Source organism: Oncorhynchus kisutch, linkage group LG6 (assembly GCF_002021735.2).
Source record: "Oncorhynchus kisutch isolate 150728-3 linkage group LG6, Okis_V2, whole genome shotgun sequence".
NCBI classification, from domain to species: domain Eukaryota; kingdom Metazoa; phylum Chordata; class Actinopteri; order Salmoniformes; family Salmonidae; genus Oncorhynchus; species Oncorhynchus kisutch.
The window spans coordinates 69,474,352-69,501,769 of record NC_034179.2 but is presented as its reverse complement, the minus strand read 5'-3'; the positions used below and the strand labels follow the sequence as shown (position 1 = coordinate 69,501,769).

At 42.9% G+C, this 27,418-nt stretch overlaps 2 protein-coding genes across 2 annotated transcripts; both read left to right on the top strand.

The window, feature by feature from the left end:
* The first annotated feature begins 435 nt into the window (after nucleotides 1-435).
* Nucleotides 436-14,560, top strand: LOC109893303 (stAR-related lipid transfer protein 3-like). Its single transcript, XM_020486476.2, has 14 exons — nucleotides 436-498; nucleotides 3,065-3,309; nucleotides 4,865-4,942; nucleotides 5,155-5,232; nucleotides 5,357-5,410; nucleotides 5,978-6,095; nucleotides 6,458-6,559; nucleotides 6,731-6,879; nucleotides 7,199-7,261; nucleotides 8,019-8,114; nucleotides 11,780-11,859; nucleotides 12,032-12,136; nucleotides 12,313-12,406; nucleotides 12,515-14,560. The coding sequence occupies exons 2-14, from the start codon at nucleotides 3,091-3,093 to the stop codon at nucleotides 12,617-12,619; spliced, it is 1,341 nt and encodes a 446-aa protein (XP_020342065.1). The 5' UTR covers nucleotides 436-498; nucleotides 3,065-3,090; the 3' UTR covers nucleotides 12,620-14,560.
* Nucleotides 14,561-17,087: 2,527 nt separating this feature from the next.
* On the top strand, nucleotides 17,088-21,178 carry LOC109892231 (melanoregulin). Its single transcript, XM_020484671.2, has 6 exons — nucleotides 17,088-17,818; nucleotides 17,946-18,042; nucleotides 18,659-18,821; nucleotides 19,345-19,435; nucleotides 19,557-19,720; nucleotides 19,949-21,178. Exons 2-6 carry the CDS (start codon nucleotides 17,948-17,950, stop codon nucleotides 20,168-20,170), a joined length of 735 nt encoding a protein of 244 aa, XP_020340260.2. The 5' UTR covers nucleotides 17,088-17,818; nucleotides 17,946-17,947; the 3' UTR covers nucleotides 20,171-21,178.
* Nucleotides 21,179-27,418: the final 6,240 nt, after the last annotated feature.

Below are 27,418 nucleotides of genomic sequence, written 5' to 3'. Positions count from 1 at the left end.
ATACTTTATAAAATAATATATATGACCGCACAAAATGATTGCCACAAGATGGTCAGTATTTCACACCCTATGATGGAATGAATGAACATGACCCACATTCCAGAAGGAATTCTGATACTTGGAAGTCTGTATGGTTGCTTCTCAGATGGTATGTTCTTCAAGTGGAGTATGCCAGAAAACACCCTCATGGAAAACAAAACTGGCAAAGTCAACTGACAAATTAAAAATAGGCTTCCTAGAAAGTATGCTAATTAATTTATATTGGACTGATAAGTTATTGCAACAATAGACAAATATAATGGTAGGTCCTTTAATATTGCATTTGTAGCTTAAGCAGCCTAATGCTACTGTCAGATGAAAAACAAATAGCTAACATTGTACCACCATAGACATTAAAACCAGATTACCACAAATCTAAACCGGAAGTGAGATAGTGACCCGTTTCATGTAGAAGGTATTCCCGGAAGATACGTCGATGATGATGATGTACTAAATCAGGTGAGTTAAAGGCTCAGGACTACAGTTGTTCCTTTTTTAAATTCAAACCAATTTTGTGTGGTCATTGTTCAGATGTGAAAGTTGTATCCTATTTATTTATGTTTAATTGTAATATATTCATGGGGTGTATAACGGGGTGTATACTGTGGCTATGTTGTTAGCTAGCTAATGGTAATGCTAAAGACAGCGTTAGCACTGTTGTTTGCTCCACTTGTAATGCAAGCCTATATCAATTAAATATCACCCCCAGTATTATGTACTAATTCTACATGTGTGTACGTAAACGGAACCTGCATGTATTGCTAAGCCAGTTGTAGCTAGCCAGTTTCAGTTTAGCTGTCAGCTAGTTAGCTAACCAGCTAGCTATCTACGGTAGCTAGTTAGCTATATAACGTTACCTAGTTATTGTACAGTTTTAGTTCCATTTCTATTGCAGAGATTTATGTCGACTGGTTTTGATATGACTGTCTGAGCATAACTCATTCAAGTTGGTCACTTATGTAATTTGGATCTGACAGGCCAGATCTCAGGGTTAAGTTGCTTGTCTGTAGGAGGGTAATTTAGCCTAATGTGTTGTGTTTAGTCTTCAACTGATGAATTCCATGTTAATCAATAGTGTAAATAGGTCTACTCAGAATCAGATAAATCAACAGCATTTATTGTTATCTCGAACAGTCGATTGTTCAAAGTAACTTGTTTACTTTATTAGAGGGTGGGACCGGCCATCACAGTGAATATCAACTCTTGTCTTATGACAAAATCTATCATCTTTTTTTAAACTGAAAACACTGTTTTCCTTGTGCGGTATTGACATTTTAATTCAGTCACTTTTTGACAGCACTTTTTGTACCTGAATGCCAAAACATCAAAGAGATAAATAAAGGTGCTCAAAGTTGACCCACTTTTGCATACCCCACCATACTATGAGACATCATCCATATCTTCATCACTGGAAAAGAAAACTGTTCAGATTGATACAATTTAAAAGCTTACAAACAGGGTATTGGGAAATTCAGAAGATCATCGGGCAATAATTCAGTATGATCTTCTGTCTAGAATAGAATATCATCATTGATGCTGACCAAATCATAATGTTACTGGTCGTCTATACACATAATTAGCAGATGTTATTGTTGGTGTAGCGAAATGTGTGTGTTCCTAGCTCCAACAGTGCTGTAATATCTAACAATACACAACAATACAAGCTAACCTAAGAGTAAAATAATGGAATTAAGAAATATAGACATATTAGAACAAGCCATGTCTGAGTCTGGAGTATAAATAAGTGTGTGTGTGTGTGTGAGAGATGTATAAGCAGTATGTGGATAGAAAATGTTATATATTTGAAGAAAACATAAGATACAATATATGCACAGCAATAGTTGAATAAGATGGCCTTGACTAGAATACAGTACTGTGCATTTGGAAAGTATTCAGACCCCTTTACTATTTCCACATTTTGTTACAGCCTTATTCTAAAATTGATTAAATTCATTTTTTCCCTTCATCAATCTACACACAATACCCTATAATGACAAAGCAAAAACAGGTTTTTAGAATTTTTTGCAAATGTATTTAAGTAGAAATACTTAATTTTCATAATTATTCAGACCCTTTGCTATGAGCCTCGAAATTGAGCTCATGTGCATCTTGCTTCCATTGATCATCCTTGACATGTTTCTACAACTTGATTGGAGTCCACTGGACATCCCTTCAAATGAGTGATTCAGCTATTTCAGCCATACCAGTTGCTGACCTGGTGTATAAAATGTAGCACAAAGCCACACAATCTCCATAGACAAACATTGACAATTGTATTGAAGAGCCTTATTGAAGAGCTCGGTGACTTTCAACGTGACACTGTCATAGGATACCACCTTTCCAACAAGTCAGTTTGTCAAATTTCTGCCCTCCTAGAGCTGCCTCGGTCAGCTATAAGTGCTGTTAGTGTGAAGTGGAAATGTCTAGGAGCAACAACGGCTCAGCTGCGAAGTGGTGGGCCACACAAACTCACAGAACGGGACCGCCGAGTGAAGTCCCTTTCCTGTTTCAGCATGACATTGCCCCCGTACACAAAGCGAGGTCCATACAGAAATGGTTTGTCGAGATCGGTGTGGAAGAACTTGACTGGCCTGTACAGAGCCCTGACCACAACCCCATCGAACACCTTTGGGATGAATTGTAACGCCGACTGCGAGCCAGGCCTAATCGCCCAACCTCACTGATGCTCTTGTGGCTGAATGAAAGAATGTCCCATCAGCAATGATCCAACATCTGGTGGAAAGTCTTCCCAGATATCCTGTTATAGCAGCAAAAGGGGGACCAGCTCTATATTAATGCCCATGATTTTGGAACGAGATGTTCAACATGCAGGTGTCCTCATACTTTTGACCACGTAGTGCATGATAATATTTTCCTCTTCTTATATCCCTAAACACTGTGTCAGTTTCCCAGACACATATACTCCATTCAATTAGCTTTTTAGTCCAGGACTAGGCTTAATCCACTTCTGAGAGATCATCTCACTGGCCACACCTCACCATTACTCCCCCTCTCTCTGTCTCAGGTGGATTGGCCCCTTTCTCAGTAGGAATGCCGGGCGGAGTGGACTATGGGGAGTTTGGGGGGAGCCTTCCTGCCATCGCCTCTCTGAATGCGTCCTACTCCACCACTGTATCCCTCCCCTCCCCCCACTACCTGGTGGTGCCACCTGGGGAGAAGAAGGTCATCTCGGACGTCCGTCGCACCTTTTGCCTCTTTGTCACCTTTGACCTCCTCTTCATCTCCCTGCTGTGGATCATCGAGCTCAATGTGAGTTCACTCGTTGTCAATCTATTTCTACTCTCTTATTTTTTTATTTAGTGTAACCTTTATTTAACTAGGCAAGTCATTTAAGAACAACCTGGACAACGCTGGGCCAATTGTGCGCTGCCCTATGGGACTCCCAATCACGGCCGGTTGTGATACAGCCTGGAATTGAACCATGGTCTGTAGTGATGCCTCTAACACTGAGATGCAGAGCCTTAGACCGCTGCACCACTTGGGAGCCTGTTTTATTGTTGCTTTCTCTCATGTGTCTCACATGTTGTTCTCTGCCCCTTGTTTTTTACTTTCTCAGTATCACTCTCCGTACTTATGTTCACTGTTCTATATTATGCCAATTGTATATATTGTGTGTGTGTGAACCACAGGGTATATACTGAGTATACCAAACATTAAGAACCCCTTCCTCTACAAGGTGTCGAAAGTGACCACAGGGATGCTGGCCTTCCCTTTCCCGTGTTCACGGTCAAGTTGGCGGGATGTCCTTTGGGTAGTGGACCATTCTTGATACACACGGGTAAAAAAAAAAAACAGCAGTGTTGCAGTTCTTTTTTTGTGTTTTTTGTTGTTGTTGAATTTTACCCCCTTTTTTCTCCCCAATTTCGTCGTATCCAATTGTTAGTAGCTACTATCTTGTCTCATCTCTACAACTCCCGTACGGGCTCGGGAGAGACGAAGGTTGAAAGTCATGCGTCCTCCGATACACAACTCAACCAAGCCGCACTGCTTCTTAACACAGCGCGCATCCAACCCGGAAGCAAGCCGCACCAATGTGTCGGAGGAAACACCGTACACCTGGCAATCTTGGTTAGCGTGCACTGCGCCCGGCCCGCCACAGGAGTCGCTGGTGCGCGATGAGTCAAGGATATCCCTACCGGCCAAACCCTCCCTAACCCGGACGACGCTAGGCCAATTGTGCGTCGCCCCACGGACCTCCTGGTCGCGGCCGGTTATGACAGAGCCTTGGCGCCAACCCAGAGTCTCTGGTGGCACAGCTGGCGCTGCAGTACAGCGCCCTTAACCACTGCGCCACCCGGGAGGCCCCTAGTGTTGCAGTTCTTGACACAAACCGGTACGCCTGGCACCTACTACCATACCCTGTTCAAAGGCACTTAAATCTTTTTTTCTTGCCCATTCACCCTTTAAAAAGCATACATACACAATCCATGTCTCAATGCTTAAAAATCCTTCTTTAACCTGGATTTAACAAGTGACATCAACAAGGGATCATAGCTTTCACCTGGTCGGTCTGTCATGGAAAGAGCAGGTGTTCTTAATGTTTTATATACTCAGTGTATTGCTCTTATCTCTTTACCACTTCCTTAAAAATGTGAACAAGATTGTTAGTCAGATGCCCAGCAGAGCTGTTAACAGTTTATTTTGGTTATTTTCTCTCTGTGTGTGTCAGTTACTTTCTCTCATTATGTCAGCGGTCCCCTAATGATGATGGTATGTATGTATGTATGTATGTATGCAATAGAAAGAGCTTGCCTCTGGCTGCATGTTTTACCTATGGTTCTACTCTTGCTTTGTCCCACTGCAGATCGATAACTCCATTTGGCAGAGCCTTGAGCTGGAGGTTGTCAAGTACAACTTTCAGTCCTCCTTCTTTGACATCTTTGTGAGTGTAAACGATCAAGCTATAATTGTAATGGGTCAGAAAGTCATACGTTTGAATGAACTGAACGTACTGTCACGGTTATTCACCTGCCGATGCTTGCCTTTATTGAAATCAAAGTCGTCATGGCCAGCTCTCACGATCACATACGGGAATAACTTTTTAGTTTTACTGTTTTCTGGTTTGTCTTTTTTTTTCTTTTTTCTCCACCATAGCTCCTTGCCTTGTTTCGTTTCCTGTGTCTCCAGTTGGGCTATGCTGCTCTGCGTCTGAGGCACTGGTGGGTCATTGCGGTAAGAGCGCTCCTCGAGACGGACCGACAGACTGGTACCTAAATGGACTGATGGTCATATGTGGTGGGCTGACTGCTCTCACCCAATACCAGCTGTTGTTTTTAACAGTGTTTCATTCTCATAGATCACCACTCTAGTGACCAGCTCCTTCCTTGTAGTCAAAGTCATTCTCTCCAATGTGAGTGCCTCCCCCTCTCCTCTTACCAGAAACAGTTTGGACTGAGCTCCACACTTGTTTGTGTTCAAAGCCACTTCACATTTTCACTTCTCTATTCAATTAGAACATTAATATATTGTCAGTTTGTCTGCAGTTGACCTTTACTGTGTACTCAGCATGGTGGGGATTATACATTCAAATCTATTCTGATCTGAGTTAAGCCTTTCTGCTGCCCTCTGTGTTTACGCGCCGTGTCGACAGCCTGAAGCCACACACCCCTACAATCTCTTCGCTATTTATTTATAACGAAGGGGAAGCAGACATAATGTTGCTGTTGTCAAGATACTGCTCAGCATAATTTCTCAGAAATGGCATAAGTAGTAGTGTTTCTTCAAATGGGATATGGCTGTCCACACAAGTGTATGGTAGAGTCCCAAATGCCACCCTTTCCTCTATAGTGCACTACTTTTGACTAGATCCTTATGGACCCTGGTCAAAAGTAGTGAACTAAATAGGGATTAGGGTGCCATTTGGGATGTAGCCTATATATACCACTTGTCTCAGACTGACATGTCATTCCTCATACAGCTGCTATCCCAGAATGCCTTTGGCTATGTGTTACCCATCACCTCCTTTGTGGTGGCGTGGCTGGAGACATGGTTCCTGGACTTCAAGGTGCTCTCCATAGAGGCTGGTGATGAGAGAGGTGAGTCACAGAGTGATGGATACATTTGAATGGGTCAGTGGAAACTCCTGGACATGTTTGTTCAGTCATTTTGCCAGAAAGCACATGAATATTCAAAAGAAGAGGACTGGCCACCCCTCATAGCCTGGTTCCTCCTAGGTTTCTGCACTTTGAGATATCAGCTGATGTAAGAAGGGCTTTATAAATACATTTGATTTGAAGAAGGTTTGTGCCCTCAGGAAATCCCCTCAGAATGAGGAAGTGGGTTGTAGTAGACAGACCCAAGTAGGGAAGGAATGATGCATTGGATAATGGAATGGACAAAGAGAAGAGGAAGATATATAGTCTTTTACGTCTCCCTTTATGGTCTCTATCTCCCTCAGCCTACCTAGCAGCAGTGAACGCAGCGTCGGAGCGAGCTTCCATGATCTACCCACGTGCTGTGTCTGAAGGACAGTTCTACTCTCCACCTGAATCCCTCGCAGGTACCACACTACATCTCCCTTTCTCTCTCCCTTATAATTCTCAATGTCTTTCTCAATCTTCCATGTCTCGCTTTCTCTTTGTTTCACCTTTACGCTGTCTCTTCCCTAACTGTAATCTCTATTCTACCTCTGTGTGTGTGTGTGTGTGTGTTGTTGTATTATGTTGGCCAGGGTCTGAGGAGGACCTGGATGAGGAGGGGCTGGGTCGCAGGGCAGTCTCCCCCCAGGAGAAGGAGCTGGTGAGGCAGGGTAAAGAGGCCATGGCCGTGGTGGAACAGATCCTGGCCCAGGAGGAGAACTGGAAGTTTGAGAAGAACAATGTGAGTGGCTAGTTCAGGGGCGTCAAACTCATTCCAAGAAGGGCTGAGTGTCTGCTGGTTTCTGTTATTTCCTTTCAATTTGTATCCGGTTAAGACCTAGACAATCAGGTGAGGGGAGTTCCTAACTAATCAGTGACCTTTACAAGGGAGGAGCAGACACCTGGCCCTCCATGGAATGAGTGACACCTGTGTGCCAGTTGCTTCTAGTTAGCTACTTGTTGTTGTACGCTGTTAGTTTGTGGGTTGGACACACAAGATGGTTTAATAGTGACAGATTTACTGGATGTTACTAATATGTTGTTGTTTCTCCTTTTGTCAGGACGCGGGGGATTCTGTGTACACACTGGAGATCCCCTTCCATGGAAAGACCTTCATTCTCAAGGTACATGGTCATCACTTTATTTCTGTGTATGGCCTTTGCTTTCATAACGTGTGGCTTGTCTGGTGTAAGTATTTGGCACATTGGGCTATATGCCTTCAGAAAGTATTCACACCCCTTGACTTTTTCCACATTTTGTTACAGCCTTATTCTAGAATGGATTAAATACATATTTTTCCTCAGCAATCTACACACACTACCCCATAATGACAAAGCGAAAACAGGTTGTTTGACTTTTATTTTTTTAAATATAAGATAAACATAAATATGAGACTTGAAGTTGAGTCCACCTGTGGTAAATTCTAGATGCGCAGTGGTCTAAGGCACTGCATGTCAGTGCTAGAGACGTCACTACAGCACTCTGGTTCGAATCCAGGCTCTATCACAACTGGCCGTGATTGGGAGTCCCATAGGGCGGCGCACAATTGCCCCAGCGTCGTCCAGGTTTGGGCGGTGTAGGCCATCATTGTAAATAAGAATTTGTTCTTTAACTGACTTGCCTAGTTAAATAAAGGTTACAATTCAATTGATTGGACATGATTTGGAAAGGCACACACTTTGACAGTTGACAGTGCATGATGAGGGGAATAAATGATTGAATCCATTTTAGAATAAGGCTGTAATGTAACAAAATGTGGAAAACGTTGAGGGGTTTCAATACTTTCCGACGGCACTGTATATCGTATATTCAAGGTCTTACTAGACTGTTTGATAGGTTTTGTATTTATAGCTATGTGTTTGTGTGTGTTGTCTGTCCCAGGCCTTCATGCAGTGTCCAGCAGAGCTGGTGTACCAGGAGGTGATCTTACAGCCAGAGAAGATGGCCCAGTGGAACAAAACTGTTTCTGGTTGCCAGGTAACCTGCACTATCCTGTCTCCTCTTTTTCTTATGACCAGTCATCAGACAAACAAGCTTAGCCTAGTACAGTGGACCTACTGTGAAAACCAATTTGTTATGATTTGAATAAGTTGTTGTGGCCCGTATGATGGTGATGTAGAGGTTAACCTAGGCCCTGTGTGTCCCCAGGCGCTCTCATTTGTTGACTTCTGCAACCGTAAAAGCCTTGGTTTCATGCATGTTAACATCAGAAGCCTCCTCCCTAAGTTTGATTTATTCACTGCTTTAGCACACTCTGCCAACCCTGATGTCCTAGCCGTGTCTGAATCCTGGCTTAGGAAGGCCACCAAAAATTCCGAAATTTCCATCCCCAATTACATTTTCCATCAAGACAGAACTGCTAAAGGGGGCAGAATTGCAATCTACTGTAGAGAGAGCCTGCAGAGTTCTGTCATACTATCCAGGTCTATGTCCAAACAGTTCGAGCTTCTACTTTTAAAGATCCATCTCTCCAGAAATAAGTCCCTCACTGTTGCCACTTGTTATAGACCCCCCTCAGCTCCCAGCTGTGCCCTGGACACCATATGTGAATTGATTGCCCCCCCCCCCCCCCCCATCTATTGTCAGAGTTCGTACTGCTAGGTGACCTAAATTGGGATATGCTTAACACCCTGGTCGTCCTACAATCTAAGCTAGATGCCCTCAATCTCACACAAATTATCAAGGAACCTACCAGGTACAACCCCAAATCTGTAAACATGGGCACCCTCATAGATATCATCCTGACCAATTTGCCCTCTAAATACACCTCTGCTGTTTTCAACCAGGATTTCAGCTGTCATTGTATCCGTTATGGGTCCGTGGTCAAATGACCACCCCTCATCACTGTTAAAAGCTCCCTAAAACACTTCTGTGAGCAGGCCTTCCTAAACGACCTAGCCTGGGTATCCTGGAAGGATATTGACCTCATCCTGTCAGTAGAGGATGCCTGATTGTTCTTTAAAAGTGCTCTCCTCACCATCTTAAATAAGCATGCTCCTTTCAAAAAATGTAGAGCTAAGAACAGATATAGCCCTTGGTTCACTTCAGACTTGACTGCCCTTGACCAGCACAAAAACACCCTGTGGCGTACTGCACTAACTTCGAATTGTCCCCGTGATATGCAACTGTTCAGGGAAGTCGGGAACCAAAACACACAGTCAGTTAGGAAAGCTAAGGCTAGCTTTTTCAAACTGAAATTTGCATCCTGCAGCACTAATTCCGAAAGTTTTGGCACACTGTAAAGTCCATGGAGAATAAGAGTACCTCCTCCCAGAGACTAGAAAACACTGTCACCACTGATAAATCCACGATAATCAAGAATTTCAATAAGCATTTCTCTACAGCTGGCCATGCTTTCCACCTGGCTACCCCGATCAACAGCTCTGCTAAAGTCTTCGAAAGCTAAGTGAACAAACAGATCACCGACCATTTCGAATCCCACCGTACCTTCTCCACTGTGCAATCTGGTTTCCGAGCTAGTCACAGGTGCACTTCAGCCACGCTCAAGGTACTAAATGATATCATAACCGCCATCGATAAAAGACAGTAAGTACTGTGCTGCTGTCTTCATCGACCAGGCCAAGGCTTTCGACTATGTCAATCACCGTATTCTTATCGGCAGACTCAACAGCCTTGGTTTCTTTAATGACTGCCTCGCCTGGTTCACTAACTTCTTCTCAGACAGAGTTCAGTGTGTCAACTCGGAGGGCCTGTTGTCCGGACCTCTCTCAGTCTCTATTGGGGTGCCACAGGGTTCAATTCTTGGGCTGACACTTTTCTCTGTACATATCAATGATGTTGCTCTTGCTGTGGGTGATTCTTTGATCGACTTCTACGCTGACGATACCATTCTGGATACATCTGGCCCTTCTTTGGACACTGTGTTAACAAACCTCCAAACGAGCTTCAACACCATACAACACTCCTTCCGTGGCCTCCAACTGCTTTTAAATGCTAGTAAAATGAAATGATCGCTTCCAGCCCGCTCGCCTGGCAAGCATCACTACTCTGGACGGTTCTGACTTAGAATATGTGAACAACTATAAATACCTAGGTGTCTGTAAACTCTCCTTCCAGACTCATATTAAGCATCTCCAATCCAAAATTAAATCTAGAATCGGCTTCCTATTTCATAACAAAGCCTCCTTCACTCATGCTGCCAAACACCCTCGTAAAACAGACTATTTTACCAATCCTTGACTTCGGCGATTTCATTTACAAAATAGCCTCCAACACTCTACTCAGCAAATTGGATGCAGTCTATCACAGTGCCCTCCGTTTTGTCACTAAAGCACATATACTACCCACCACTGCGACTTGTATGCTCTAGTCGGCTGGCCCTCGCTACATATTCGTCGCCAGACCCACTGGCTCCAGGTCATCTACAAGTCCATGCTAGGTAAAGCTCCGCCTTATCTCAGTTCACTGGTCACGATGGCAACACCCATCCGTAGCACGCGCTCCAGCAGGTGTATCTCACTGATCATCCCTAAAGCCAACACCTCATTTGGCCGCCTTTCGTTCCAGTACTCTGCTGCCTGTGACTGGAACGAATTGCAAAAATCGCTGAAGTTGGAGACTTTTATCTCCCTCACCAACTTCAAACATCAGCTATCTGAGCAGCTAACCGATCGCTGCAGCTGTACATAGTCTATTGGTAAATAGCCCACCCATTTTCACCTACCTCATCCCCATACTGTTTTTATTTATTTACTTTTCTGCTCTTTTGCACACCAATATCTCTACCTGTACATGACCATCTGATCATTTATCACTCCAGTGTTAATCTGCAAAATTGTAATTATTCGCCTACCTCCTCATGCCTTTTGCACACATTGTATATAGACTCCCCCTTTTTTTTCTACTGTGTTATTGACTTGTTAATTGTTTACTCCATGTGTAACTCTGTGTTGTCTGTTCACACTGCTATGCTTTATCTTGGCCAGGTCGCAGTTGCAAATGAGAACTTGTTCTCAACTAGCCTACCTGGTTAAATAAAGGTAAAATAAAAAATAAAATATTCGATGCCAAACCCACTGGCTCCAAGTCGTCTGTAAGTCTTTGCTAGGTAAAGCTCTGCCTTATCTCAGCTCACTGGTCACCATAGCAACACCCACCCGTTGCACGTGCTCCAGCTGGTATATTTCACTGGTCATCCCCAAAGCCAACACCTCATTGGCTGCCTTCCATTTCCAGTGCTTACCGATCTCTGCAGCTGTACACAGCCCATCTGTAAATAGCCCATCCTACCAACTACCTAACTCATCCCCATATTTGTTTTTGTTTTTCTGCTCTTTTGCACACCAGTAATCCTACTTGCAGATCCTCATCTGCACATGTATCACTCCAGTGTAAATTGCTAAATTGTAATTACTTCGCCACTATGGCCTATTTATTGCCTTACCTCTTTACTTCATTTGCACACACTGTATACAGATTTTTCTATTGTGTTATTCACTACTTTTGTTTATCCCATGTGTAACTCTGTTGTTTTTGTCGCACTGCTTTGCTTTATCTTGGCCAGGTCGCAGTTGTAAATGAGAACTTGTTCTCAACTGGCCTACCTGGTTAAATAAATAAAGGTGAGAGAGAAAAAAGAAATTATGCAAAAGGCTGACATTGCTTTCACTTTGTTCCTTTAGATCCTCCAGAGGGTGGATGACAACACCCTGGTGTCGTACGATATTTCTTCCGGAGCAGCAGGGGGGGTAGTGTCTGCCAGGTAACTCAACACAACATGGACTACCTCGAATATGGAGTCACCCTGTTCCCTATGTGGTGCACTTTGGGTCAGAAGTAGTACATTCTATAGGGTGCCATTTTATATAGGGTGCCAATCCTCGTTTTGTCCATGTTTTGAATGTAAAAGTAGTTCATGCCCTTGTATCCCTTAGGGACTTTGTGAATGTGAGGCGGGTGGAACGCAAACGAGACTGCTACATCTCTTCTGGCATGGCAACCGACCATGGCGCCAAGCCTCCACACAGTCGCTATGTCAGGTCTGGCCTTGCTTCTAGACAGACTCATTTCACTGGGAACAATACTGAAAGCAGATCAAGTCAACCAAACCATTCATGCTAATTAGCTGATATGTGACACTACCATCCCTACCCCCTCTCTCTCTTCTCCTCTCCTCCCTACCATCCATCCCTCTCCTCTCTCTTCTCTTCCCTAGAGGTGAGAATGGTCCAGGAGGGTTTGTGGTCCTGAAGTCCAGCAGTAACCCCTCGGTTTGTACCTTTATCTGGGTGCTCAACACAGACCTCAAGGTAAGAACAGCCTGTTGAGGATGGTTTGTGTGTGCTTGTTGCTTTGATGTATTGTCAGTGGGCTGGAGAAGCAGTTTAACTTTCATGTCTGATCTTGTTTTGTCTCAGGGTCGACTTCCCCGCTACCTTATCCACCAGAGTCTGGCTGCCACCATGTTTGAGTTTATGGCCCATCTACGCCAGCGCATCGCTGACCTACGGTCCACTCACTAGATGCCCTCTCACTTTCTTCCTGTAGGGAAGCTGATGCCTGCAACCCACAGCACCACCGCAGGTTTGGTGGTGTCACTGCAGATTTTTATGAACACCTACATTTGGAAGTGCACCTGAGATTATGGTGGAAATCAAACTTACTTAGATTAGAGGAAAGTCAACAGCATAGCGAATGGGAGACTGCTGTGTCTGCACTTTCACCGGTCTTTTAGATGTGAGGAGGTCTGGGGCTGTCACAGGAGATGTTCCTCCCCTCCCATGTACTCCATGTTGTTTTTAAACATAGTCACACACATTTTTATGTAACATTTCTGCTGTTTCTCTCACTGGGACACTAGTGCTGGATGCATCTCCCTCCAGCCAAGAAGTCTAACAGTATTGAAAGTGTAATGGTGGTCGGATTAGGACGATGCTTGATGAGACTTGATGAAGGTGGATGTATTTTTGACTGCGTAGGTTTTTTTTCCTCTCTCACTGGGAGAGAACTGGTGCAATGACTGTGGGTTTGCTGCATCAGACCGCTAACTCTGAGCCTTATTCTGCCGCACATTTATTTTAGCCATAGACTGTCTGTTTTGCTTTTTTCTTGTTATTTACACTGTCTTCACTGTCTTTCTCTTGTAACCGGGGAAACCGCTACACATGACCACATTATGAACAAAAATTGAGCTGTTGGAACACGATGAACCCACAATGTGTCCCTTTTTGTCCTCGTTGACCCTCACTGCATTGGAAGCTGACTGTCGGAGTGCTGTGGTCCTCCAGCCAGTAGGGGGCGACACCACCACCACTCATCTACTAACAACAGGAGACCACCTACTTAATGGAGCTCAAGATGGGTGGTTGTGATGATTTACCGGTCGCTCATGGGTTCATAAAGAGTTTCAGATACTCTACTCGTCTGTGCCAAGCCTTTAGTGGCCTTTTTAGCTAGAGGGAATCCATCTGCCCTTAATGATGGTTGATCTAAGTTGTAACTGTATTGGTAAATATATCGCAGCCTTCTGAAATAAGCCTTTACTGCAGACATACTATAGATAGAGAAGTGTCAGTAAATTTAAATATGATTATTTATGTTAAACATTTTATCATTGTGGTGGATGCAATATTGAAATTGACTATAATTGGAGTTCTGATTCTCTACTGTCTGTATGTAATAAAAAATATGCCAGCTCCTCGATGGCAAAGCAAGCTGCTTCGCATATCACAGCCATCAGCCTGCTGTGTGCATGTTGATGCAGTGCTGAATGTCTGGTATGTCAGGTCATTGAACATTACACGTGTGAGAACTCATGTTCCCCTCTCATGCATTGCACTCCTGTAAAAAAAAAAGTCATAATTGGAACTTGTTCTGTTTTTGGCTCCACTCTATTTTAGGGCCCTAGTTAACAGGCTTAGCTACATCATTATTGTATCAGAACAGAAACAAAACATGTTGGAAAAAAAAACAATGTTACATTTTTTTTACGGGCTGTCTGAAAGTGAAAATAAGGTCTTCGATTTCCATGAAGAAGAAAAAGAATGTCTGAAGTTAATTTGAACAGTTTGCCATCTGTGTGAGTGGGAGTTTCACACTTAAGTTAGTTCTGTAAATCCCTTAACTAATAATTGGGCTGAGAAAGCAGTTGGTTGGTTTGGTGCCTTTGTCACAGTGACAGAAATGGGCATAGTGTCACTGTGACCACACTATTCTTTCACTGTTAGGACTTGTCTATTAATACAATATCACTTGTTTGCTAAAGGTCGTTTCTTTTTCAGTTTTGTATGTTTTCATTTCTGTGATTGTTATAATGTTTTGAAATCATACGAACTGCAGATAATTTACAAAAGTGTCAATTTATGATCGTTTTCAAAAATTTTAACAGGATACTGACAAACCTTTTTTTTAAACAGAAGATTACGCCGCATCGAATCTCTAATAAAATGTTGAAATTAGTTATTGATGAAACGTCCTGACTCCCATTTCTCAGCCTTTCCAGTAAACCCCCTCAAGCCTGTAACAAACTGTCCAAGATGCCTGGGTGAGTAGGTTATCCTGTAGGCCTACATAGAAAGGCCCAATTTTACAAAATGTACACTTGTGATGTTGAGTGACTCCACTTAAAAGGAAGACTTCACAGGGAAGGTGTCTGGGGTCACAAGCAGTTGATTTTAAACCACTGTGTTTGTTAATTGGGTTGATGCATACAAAATCCAGGGTTTTGTCCATTAGGTGCCAAACTGAACAAAGAGGACTAGAACATGGAGAGACTGCCTGGACTTGTCCACAGCAACCTTTGGTTTGCTAGACATTCACGTTATATGGCCAACCAACCACACTACATTCATTTTTAGCTTAAGTAACCTTGGGTGTTAAGTAACCATACCAAACGTGACATGTCATACTGATATGATCATCCTGGATTTTCGTTTAATATGTTACGCCTAGTCAGACCTGGATGTTCAATAAGAAACACTTATTGTTTTAAGTTTCTTATTGCGTTCCCTAATGAACATGGTCACACTCCATTTCCCAGTCTCTCACTTTCTCACCATGTCTACAATTTGTATGGTTCTCTGTGCGCTCATGCTTGAGGCTGAGGTGTTTTATATCATGATTATAACACTGACTAAAGTTGGCCTCACATGAAAGTCACCCTGTCATGGGAGCTGTCCATTAACTTCTTACGGCTGAAATCCCGTTAACAGGATCGATTTGACAACAGCCAGTGAAAGTGCAGGGCGCCAAATTCAAACAACAGAAATCTCATAATTAAAATTCCTCAAACATACAAGTATTATACACCATTTTAAAGAAACTTGTTAATCCCACCACAGTGTCCGATTTCAAAAAGGCTTTACGACGAAAGCATACCATGCGATTTATTTTAGGTCAGCGCCTAGTCACAAAAAAAACAGCCATTTTCCAGCCAAAGAGAGGAGTCACAAAAAGCAGAAATAGAGAGAAAATGAATCGCTAACCTTTGATGATCTTCATCAGATGGCACTCATAGGACATCATGTTACACAATACATGTATGTTTTGTTCGATAAAGTTCATATTTATATCCAACAATCTCAAACTACATTGGCGCGTTATGTTCAGTAATGTTTTGCCTCAAACATCCGGTGATTTTGCAGAGAGCCACATCAATTTACAGGAATACTCATCATAAATGTTGATGAAAGATACAAGTGTTATGCATAGAATTAAAGATATACTTCTCCTTAATACAACCGCTGTGTCAGATTTCAAAAAAGCTTTATGGAAAAAGCACACCATGCAATAATCTGAGTACAGCGCTCAGCCACCATACAGATACCCGCCATGTTGTGGAGTCAACAAAAGTCAGAAATAGCATTATAAATATTCACTTACCGTTGATCTTCATTGGAATGCACTCCCAGGAATCCCAGTTCAACAATAAATGTTTGTGTTGTTCGATGAAGTCCATCATTTATGTCCAAATACCTCATTTTTGTTTGCGCGTTTAGTCCAGTGATCCAAATGCACAAGGCGCGAGCACTAGGTCCAGACGAAAAGTCAAAGTTATATTGCAGCTCGAAGAAACATGTCAAATGATGTATAGAATCAATCTTTAGGATGTTTTTATCCTAAAACTTCAATAATGTTTCAACCGGACAATTCCGGTTGAAATTCATGGCACGTGACTAAACTAAAGGCTTTCTGCCAGACCCCTGACTCAAACCGCTCTTATTTGCTCCCCCTTCATAGTAGAAGCCTGAAACAACGTTCTAAAGACTGTTGACATCTAGTGGAGGCCTTAGGAAGTGCAATTTGACCAAATGTACACTATATTTTGGATAGGCAATCACTTGGAAAACTACAAACCTCAGATTTCCCACTTCCTGGTTGGATTTTTCTCAGGTTTTCACCTGCCATATGAGTTCTGTTATACTCACAGACATCATTCAAACAATTTTAGAAACTTCCGAGTGTTTTCTATCCAAATCTACTAATAATATGCATATCTTAGCTTCTGGGCCTGAGTAGCAGGCAGTTTACTCTGGGCACGCTTTTTATCCGAACGTGGAAATAGCGCCTCCCAGCCATAAGAAGTTAACAGTTCCACTTCAATCTGCTATATTGTCCTTTTTTGCCTTTTGGAGTGTGGTAGATATAATTTTGTGAACCATGCGTACCTTAGGTCTAGAATAAAAAGAGGTCCATTCTGCATGGATAGAATCTAGAGTCTTTTTATAATAGGGGCACTGAATATCTTGTTTACTGATGAAACGGTTCTCTGATATATTTGCTATTTTACCATTTCCACTATGTGTAGAATACATCAAGATTGTTGGCCTAGGGGCGATGACATCTTACAACAAATATTTTATTTCGAAGAAGTACATTCCCTAAACAAAAGCTTGTTTTGTTTGAAATATGTAGCCTAGGCTTCTTTCATCTGTGGAGTGTGTGGTTTTAAGTGTATATGATTGGATGAATAAAGCAGATAAGAGTGGGGGTACAGGAGCTAGGGCCTTGCTATTGCTGCTGGGGGCAGAGGATCGTTCAGCTCACATGACTGGGCTGTGACTGAGTTGGGTCTTGTGTGGATCTGTGATCTGAGTAAGAGGGGAGAGGCTACTCAGTACTCTCTTTGTGGCGAGACATTCCCCGGGTCATCCTCTCTTCCAGCTTCTCTGATCCAGGAGGAAAGTCTCTGGGCCAGGATTTGGAGACCCTAGCTAGCTACCTCTTCTGTACCTCAGACATCAGGACCTGGAATGAGAAGAGGATTCCACACCAGTATATACAGAGTGGATGTCGATTGGAGCCCATAGATCTGTAACTTTTGCGTCTGGAAACTAGTTGAAAATGACCTGTTCACTCTTGACTCTCTTTAGAATGGTTTCTGTCTGACTGAGATATTTTTATTGAAACTAATTTTGTCAGTGTGGAGGCAGGGTATCAACAGAGTGAGAATCGTGGGTGTTCCAACAGCTCTGTGAGTGCTTGACAAACTTTTTCTCTTTACTCCTGTGGATATTGTTTTGGAGTCAAACTCGGAGGGTGTGACCAAGGTTCCAGGTCCGAGCCCTCATTCTACACCACTGGGTCACCTATCCTCAGCAGCCACAACAGGGAACTGGGAGACAGAAAGGTGGATATAGTGTGTTGGACCAACTACACCGGTGGAGAGGACCTTTTTTTACCCCTTCTTACCTGTCCTGTACCTGGATAGGACTTGGAAAACGGTACCGTATGCCACCTCTTGTTTTGAAGATGTTAACCATATCTGGACACTAGACCTTATCTAGACCTCAAACTGCTCTCACACTATCTTCTCCGACTGCTCTACTTCCCTCTCTGTCTCTCCATCAGAGATGGGGGCTGCCTTCAAGAGGTTCTGTGCTCGGTTCTGTTGCTGCTGCTGCTGTAGCGATGATGAAAGTGAGGAGGAGAAGGAGCCTTTAATCAGGTATGCAATCCATGACACAGTGACATACACACTTATCGCCATGACACACTGACATTCACACTTATCGCCATGACATTCACACTTATCGCCATGACAGCCCATGACATACGCACTCATCACCATGACAACCTGACACACTTCCACTACAGGAGGCTGCTGAGGGGAGGACGGCTCATAGTAATGTCTGGAACGGAGTGAATGGAATGGCATCAAACGTGTTTTGATGTATTTGATATCATTCCATCTATTCTGCTCCTGCCATTACCATGAGTCCTTACTCCCAATTAAGGGGACACCAACCTCCTGTGACTTACACACACTTATCGTGGCACACAATATGATGCTTAAAAAAACAGTCACAATTCCTCATGTGATTTCTCACCCCTCCTTATGTCTCTCCACACCAGTCCATAGATTTGAGAGAGATGTCATGCTCTCCATCCACAGCCCCCAGATTTAGTCACACTAGTGTAATACACAGGTGTGGAACCAACCAACAAACAAAGATCCTCTCTATATCTATTGAATTGATAACAGCTTCAGTCATCCTGATGTTCCCCTGATAGACCACGCGCCTCTGTGTGTGTGTGTGTGTGTGTGTGTCTATTTGTTTCAGTCCTGACACTTTGGAGTACTTCGACCGCGAGGCAAAGAAGCGAAGGGAACAGGAACAGAACCTATGGAGTGAGCCAGGCGACCCGAGCCACTCCGAGAGAGATGATGACCGGATCCTGTACAACCTCATCCAGAACAGGAACCAGACCCGCAGGGGCTCGCTGGTACCAGAGGGGGGACCCAGGGAGGGGGACAGGGGACACTTACTGTATGACAACAGAGAGTTTGGGTTCCTAAGAGGGGGAACAACCCACTAGGCACACACTGGTTGAATCAACGTTGTTTCAATGTAATTTCAATGAAACTACATTGAATCAACATGGAATAGACGTTGAATTGACGTCTGTGACCAATGGGAGGTGGACAAAATGAGATATCTTGGGAACAGAGAGGCAGCGTGAAGTTATGCTAGATTGTCTACTCTGTCTACAAGGTTTTTGTAGGGCAGCATACAACACTTTACCTCCATCAGCCAGGAGATGGTGCATTTTATGCGCTCTAGTATAATGTAGACCTACATTATCCAACTGGGTACCATGCCTGTCCTCTGTTGTCTCCTGTTTGTTGGGTGAGTGTGCTGCTATCTCACGTTAGGCTTACCTTAGTTGATTGACCTGTGTTTGTGGTGATGGTTGTGTACTAGGTTAATATTGTTTGTATGTAACCCTGCACCCTTTCCCTCTGTAGGCGCACCGGCGTCTGAGTGTGGACATTGAGGGTATGAGAGATCTGCGTCGGGAGGTCAGGGACAAGTGGAAGATGATCCTGGAGAATTTAGGTGAGCGAGAACAAATGGAAGGGTAAAATGAGGATGAGGGAGAACAAATGGAAGGGTAAGTGAGAGAAAGACAAAATGAATGAAATCTCATCTCAGCAACTGTGAACTTTCATTGGCTCAGGGTTCATGGCGGAGGCGGAGTCTCTGCTGACGGTGTCTGCCAGTGCGTCGTATGACCGTATGAAGAACGCCTCGGCGTCACGCACACTACTGCACACGCTCCACTCTGAGACATCGATCTTCAACACCCGGGAGGCCCCACCTGAGAGATACCTCTTCATCCTGGTGAGAACAGAATCTAACAGATTCATTCATTTTGTTTCATGGTTATAATGTCTTTCACTTCTTTCTCCAAATCACTTCCTGTTTGATGATGATGACTCTTATGTCTCCCCTCTTCCTCTGTTTACTCTTTCTTCCTTCCCTCTTTGGGTCTTTTCTCTTTTTCCTTCACTCTTTGTTTTTCACCCTCCATCTTCCTCTCTCTTCCCCTTCTCTTTCCTTTTCCTATAGGATCGTCTCATATACCTGGATGCTGCTGAGGACTTCTTGGCGAAGGCTAGACGCTTCTACCCCAAGCGTGATACTGATGATGAAGATGAGGACAACCCATTAGCCGTCAACCTGCCGTTGCTACTGGCCAGAGTGAACCGCACCATGAACGGAGAAGGGAGCGATGATGAGGACGAGAGGCTGGATGAGGAAGATGGGAACGGAAGAGAGGACAACTTCTAGACAGAACAGGAGCTGCAATGACCTCAAACAGTAGACAGGGGGCAGAGCTTAGTTTATGTTGCAGAGTTGGGCGTATGCAGTACTAGGATGTCTGATTCTGAATGTACTCAGTGCAAATTGGGAGAGTATTTTCAACAAACACTAGGGGCTCTATTCAATCTGTGTTGCTGAAGTGTTACAAATTGTGCAATAGAAATGTAAAGGTCATTTTTGATTGAACAGACATATGCAGTGTTTACTGTGAAAGCAGTCTCTGCTAACACGGGAACATTGCCTTTACATTTCAATCACTCTGTAACGCTGCACTTCCGCCATTCAAATTTAGTAGAGCCCGAGGTTTGAACAAACATGTACAGCTTTCCTTTCTCCTCATCAGAACCGTGATCCAATTTGATTCTGGTTTTCTTATTTTTCTGTTTAGGCATACTTAGCTGGCCTCGGGTATATCAGGGAGAGTTTTGGAGGTTATCACCCTGCCATTTTTTTTTATCCATCCAAACCGTGTTAGTTACCCAACTCCCTGGGCTGTTCATTATGGGTCTCCGCCAGGGAACACAGTGGACACAGTTAAACACAGCACTGAAACCCGTAGGGCACAGCTGTCCTGTTCCACATCAGCACTTTGTCTCATGATTATCAGCACTTGTTTTATATAGTCACAAGACAGTCTTTTAAAACCAGTAGTTGAGATTACCTTGGAATAAATGTGTCGTAAACAAATTCAGTCATTTTTGAGTTGTCAATTTCCTCACGGACCATGCTTATCAAGAGGTACTAGTGTGTTTTAGTTCATGAAGTTTACAGAGATGAGTTTAGTAACAAAATGACTCAAATTTGAGTGAGTGTGTGGGTCTGTATGAACAGCGGAGGTCACTTTAAGTACATGTCAAGATTGTGAGAGCGTTTGGGATGTTTCCGTGAGTTGAAGGGGTTGAAGGGGATGCAGCATGTGTCTTATGTTCTATTGTAAAGTTGATATGGAAAATAAAGTCGCAACCTGATACTGCAGACCAAGTTTGTTTGTTTGTTTGTGTCACACCCTGACCATAGATTACTTTGTATATTTCTATGTTTTGGTTGGTCAGGGTGTGAGCTGAGTGGGCATTCTATGTTTCATGTCTAGTTTGTCTATTTCTATGTCTGGCCTGATATGGTTCTCAATCAGAGGCAGGTGTTAGTCATTGTCTCTGATTGGGAACCATATTTAGGTAGCCTGGGTTTCACTGTGTGTTTGTGGGTGATTTGTTCCTGTCTCTGTGTTTGCACCAGATAGGACTGTTTTGGTTTTCCACGTTTGTTGTTTTTGTAGTGTTTGTGTTTATTCCTTTTTTGTTATTAAACATGAATCAGTATAGTCACGCCGCATTTTGGTCCGCTTCTCCTTCACAACAGGAAAACCGTTACAGTTTGTTTGTTTGGCAAGGTTAATGTGTCCACGGGGAGCTCTAAACTCCCAGTCACATGTCGGCATTGTGTGGTCACAGCTCCAACACTGTGGCTCAGCCATGCCTGCTGTGAGCCACGCCCCACACAGATGGCCTCTGACCTGGCCTGTCCTGGGCGTGCTCATCCCTCTGGGTTCACAGGGGTGTGTGGATGAGGATGTTGATGTTTTGATGGTCAGCTGTCTGTAATGTTACGTGAGAATGACACTGGTGAGGGTACATCTCTCAACGCGGCAGCAGCCTGTCTCTTTGAACATAGACGGTGGATTCATGCCCATAGGGGGAGCAAAGCCACACGCTCCCTCAGATTTGTCCTGTTTTTACATTTTTCAGATGTTAAATTAATTACTCAACTTCATTTTTAAGCCCATGTTCATAATTATAAAAAATATATATTTTGTGGAGGGGGCACACTGACTGGACAAGGCAAAGTGTACCCCCCCCCCTCTATTCCTCCTAGTGAGTGGTTCCTTCCAAGGTGCACAGAGCAAAGAGGTGCCTAGACAAGATGCTAGATACTCTAGTCTAATAGTTGCAGTATCGTCAGTGGAGGAGAGAAAGTGTAGAGTGACACTGGATTTTAGCTGCCAGTGATGGGCAGGAGGTATGTTTGTGAATTCATTTGATTAAGCTGTGTAGCCTATTGATTCCTTCTTGATGAAAAAATAAACAAATGTTTTGCTGTTTCTCTGTAATACTTATTTTGATAACTCTTTTGTTGTTGATAATTTTCAGTAAATGCAAACTTTTCAGTTTTAAAAAGTTTAATCTTCACTTTGAAATTTCAGACTTGATTTGCCCCAACGAAAATGGCCATTAATTACAATCCACATAATTTACATTTCCTGTTGCTCAGGAATATATTCCTGCTGTAGCAAACTGGTTCAAATTAAGATCCTACATCCGTAGCCACCTATCAATTGTATGAAGTTGGAAATTCATAGACAGAGCTATATATGCAAAGATTGACAGACATTTAGATTGTTCTTTAAAAAAAATGTAATGACAATAAATAGATACACAATTGACTAAAATGTATTTAATTATTGGCTATGACACTATATACCAGTGTGCCAGTTGTACTCCAAAGGCATAAAGATTCTTAAAGAATCAATGTCCATCGTTCATTTAAATGACAATTGAACAGGTAAAGAGGTACACACATACAGTTGAAGTCAGAAGTTTACATACACTTAGGTTGGAGTCATTAAAACTCATTTTTCAACCACTCCACACATTTCTTGTTAACAAACTATAGTTTTGGCAAGTTGGTTAGGACATCTACTTTGTGCATGACACAAGTCATTTTTCCAACAATTGTTTTCTGACAGATTATTTAACTGAAAATTCACTGTATCACAATTCCAGTGGGTCAGAAGTTCACATACACTAAATTGACTGTGCCTTTAAACAGCTTGGAAAATTCCAGAAAATGATGTCATGGCTTGAGAAGCTTCTGATAGGCTAATTGAGATAATTTGAGTCAATTGGAGGTGTACCTGTGGATGTATTAAAAGGCCTACCTTCAAACTCACTGCCTCTTTGCTTGACATCATGGGAAAATCAAAAGACATCAGCCAAGACCTCAGAAAAAAAACATGTAGACTTCCACATGTGTGGTTCATCTTTGGGAGCAATTTCCAAATGCCTGAAGGTACCACGTTTGTCTGTACAAACAATAGTACGCAAGTATAAACACCATGGGACCATGCAGCCGTCATACTGCTCAGGAAGGAGATGCGTTCTGCCTCCTAGAGATGAATGTACTATGGTGCGAAAAGTGCAAATCAATCCCAGATCAACAGCAAAGGACCTTGTGAAGATGCTGGTGGAAACAGGTACAAAAGTTTCTATATCCACAGTAAAACTAGTCCTATATCGACATAACCTGAAAGGCCGCTCAGCAAGGAAGAAGCCACTGCTCCAAAACCGCCATTAAAAAAAGCCAGACTACGGTTTGAAACTGCACATGGGGAGAAAGATCGTACTTTTTGGAGAAATGTCCTCTGGTCTGATGAAACAAAAATAGAACTGTTTGGCCATAATGACCATCGCTATGTTTGGAGGAAAAAGGGGGAGGCTTGCAAGCCGAAGAAGACCATCCCAACCGTGAAGCACGGTGGTGGCAGCATCATGTTGTGGGGGTGCTTTGCTGCAGCAGGGACTGGTGCACTTCACAAAATAGATGGCATCATGAGGCAAGAAAATAATGTGAATATATTGAAGCAACATCTCAAGACATCAGTCAGGAAGTCTAAAGCTTGGTTGCAAATTAGTCTTCCAAATGGACAATGACCCAAAGCATACTTCCAAAGTTGTGGCAAAATGACTTAAGGACAATAAAGTCAAGGTATTGGAGTGGCCATCACCAAGCCCTGACCTCAATCCTATAGAATATTTGTGGGCAGAACTGAAAAAGTCTGTGCGAGCAAGGAGGCCTACGAACCTGACTCAGTTACACCAGCTCTGTCAGGAGGAATGGGCCAAAATTCACCCAACTTATTGTGCGAAGTTTGTGTAAGGCTACCAGCAACATTTGACCCAAGTTAAACAATTTATAGGCAATGCTACCAAATACTAATGGCATATATGTAAACTTCTGACCCACAGGGAATGTGATGAAATAAAAGCTTAAATAAATCATTCTCTTTACTATTATTCTGATATTTCACAAGGTGCATGTAAACTTCTGACTTCAACTGTATTTAAAAGTTGTTTTGTGTGTTTGAAAAATGCAATATTCTCCAACCACCCCATCACATACTTCGTGCCCCCTCTAAAAAATAATGGATGCATTATGAACATGCACACAAGCACAATCATTATCCCTCCCTCTGTCTGATCTTGGTTTTAACATTTTTTTTTCTCTCTCTCTCTCTCTGTCTCTCGCTCTCTCTCTGTCTCTCTTTCTCTCTCTGTCTCTGTCTCTCTCTCTCTCTCAGTTCATTTAAGTGTCACTTCCCAGCAGCTGAGGCTGATTGTATAGTTATGTAACAGAGAGAGCATTCCCTGGCACTGTGAAGGGGGACGGAATGATCAGCCTGGCAGGATCACCTTATCATTGCTCACCCTTAGGGAACTTCTACAGCGAAGGCCTCATTAGAATAGTGGCGTCACAATTAATCCATGAACAGAGCAACTTTGAGTACCCATGCGGGTCCCTATCACACCTACTGTCAGGCAGCTGCGTCCCCGCCAGACATGTGACTTGTGTTGTTGTTGTTGTGTGCTTAAAGAACCCATGCAGCCATTTTTATTTCTGGTTCACAAATAACTTGCTGTGATTGATTTCAAATAAAAAAATAAAAAAATAAACAAGAAAAGCTTCTTAGGAAAAAGCTATTTCTCAAGCAATAATTTTGCAAGCACTGTCTGGAGTGAGGAGACGACAACTGAAAACTAGCTGTTATTGGCAGACAGGTTTGGAACTTTCTTTCATTTTGGTCTATCGACTAATTTACAATATACCACAAACCACAATTGTGCAAGTTCTCCCACTTAAAAAGATGAGAGAGGCCTGTAATTTTCATCATAGGTACACTTCAACTAGGACAGACAAAATGAGAAAAAAAATCCAGATAAAAAAAAAATATTTATTTGCAAATTATGGTGGAAAATAAGTATTTGGTCACCTACAAACAAGCAAGATTTCTGGCTCTCACAAACCTGTAACTTTAAGAGGCTCCTCTGTCCTCCACTCGTTACCTGTATTAATGGCACCTGTTTGAACTTGTTATCAGTATCAAAGCCACCTGTCCACAACCTCAAACAGTCACACTCCAAACTCCACTATGACCAAGACCAAAGAGCTGTCAAAGGACACCAGAAACTGTCAAAGGACACCAGGTTGGGAAGACTGAATCTGCAATAGGTAAGCAGCTTGGTTTGAAGAAATCAACTGTGGGAGCAATTATTAGGAAATGGAAGACATTCAAGACCACTGATAATCTCCCTCGATCTGGGGCTCCTTGCAAGATCTCACCTCGTGGGGTCAAAATGATCACCAGAACGGTGAGCAAAAATCCCAGAACCACACGGGGGGACCTAGTGAATGACCTGCAGAGAGCTGGGACCAAAGTAACAAAGCCTACCATCAGTTACACACTAGGCCGTTACACACTAGGCCGCCAGGGACTCAAATCCTGCAGTGCCAGATATGTCCCCCTGCTTAAGCCAGTACATGTCCAGGCCCGTCTGAAGTTTGCTAGAGAGCATTTGGATGATCCAGAAGAAGATTGAGAGAATGTCATATGGTCAGATGAAACAAAAATATTACTTTTTGGTAAAAACTCAACTCGTCGTGTTTGGAGGACAAAGAATGCTGAGTTGCATCCAAAGAACACCATACCTACTGTGAAGCATGGGGGTGGAAACATTTGGGGCTGTTTTTCTGCAAAGGGACCAGGACGACTGATCCGTGTAAAGGAAAGAATGAATGGGGCCATGTATCGTAAGATTTTGAGTGAAAACCTCCTTCCATCAGCAAGGGCATTGAAGATGAAACATGGCTGGGTCTTTCAGCATGACAATGATCCCAAACACACCGCCCAGGCAATGAAGGAGTGGCCTCGTAAGAAGCATTTCAAGGTCCTGGAGTGGCCTAGCCAATCTCCAGGTCTCAACCCCATAGAAAATATTTGGAGGGAGTTGAAAGTCCGTGTTGCCCAGCAACAGCCCCAAAACATCACTGCTCTAGAGGAGATCTGCAATGAGGAATGGGCCAAAATACCAGCAACAGTGTGTGAAAACCTTGTGAAGACTTACAGAAAACGTTTGACCTCTGTCATTGCCAACAAAGGGTATATAACAAAGTATTGAGATAAACTTTTGTTGTTGACCAAATACTTATTTTCCACCATAATTTGCAAATAAATTCATAAAAAATCCTACAATGTGATTTTCTGGATTTTCTTTTCTCATTTTGTCTGTCATAGTTGAAGTGTACCTATGATGAAAATTACAGGCCTCTCTCATCTTTTTAAGTGGGAGAACTTGCACAATTGGTGGCTGACTAAAAACTTTTTTGCCCCACTGTATTTGTGAACATAGCACCAAAGCGAATTAAAAAGCTGTAACACTGACTCATATGACAGTCACTAATGTACTGTATGTGCGAGGTGAGTGAGTGTCAAAAAAAGACTGATTGACTTATCAAATGTCATAATGTATTTAGTTCTGTTTTTTGGAAAGGTAGAATGATCTCACTGCAGAAGTATGCCTCGAGACTTACTAGGTTTCTGCAATTGGAATCCTGAACTGAAGTGATATTTTATGGTTACCATGGCTGCATAACACATAGTGTGTGTGTGTATGTGTGTGTGTGTGTGTGTGTGTGTGTGTGTGTGTGTGTGTGTGTGTGTGTGTGTGTGTGTGTGTGTGTGTGTGTGTGTGTGTGCGTGCGTGCGTGCGTGCGTGCGTGCGTGCGTGCGTGCGTGCGTGCGTGTGTGTGTGAGTGTGTGTGTGCAAGCGTGCGTCTGCGATGTGATATCTTACATATGTTGTGTCATTACGGTACATGTCTTAGACGTGAGAATAGGAAGAATTACTGAACTTAGGGGACATTTTTATGAGGTTTTATTAGAGGACAGTTAAACTAAATGAAGTACATGAGAATATTAATTGAAACTAAGTCATAGCTAATATATAACCTAAAGTTGAGCGAGAGGAACGAATCTAATACTTTATAATTGTTTGTATTATCCGATAACTATGCAGCATTGTAAAATATTGTACATTGAAGAATAGATTAATATTCAGTTTCAATATTCATTTGAAAGCAACGGGGTACATGTGTAACTTTAAA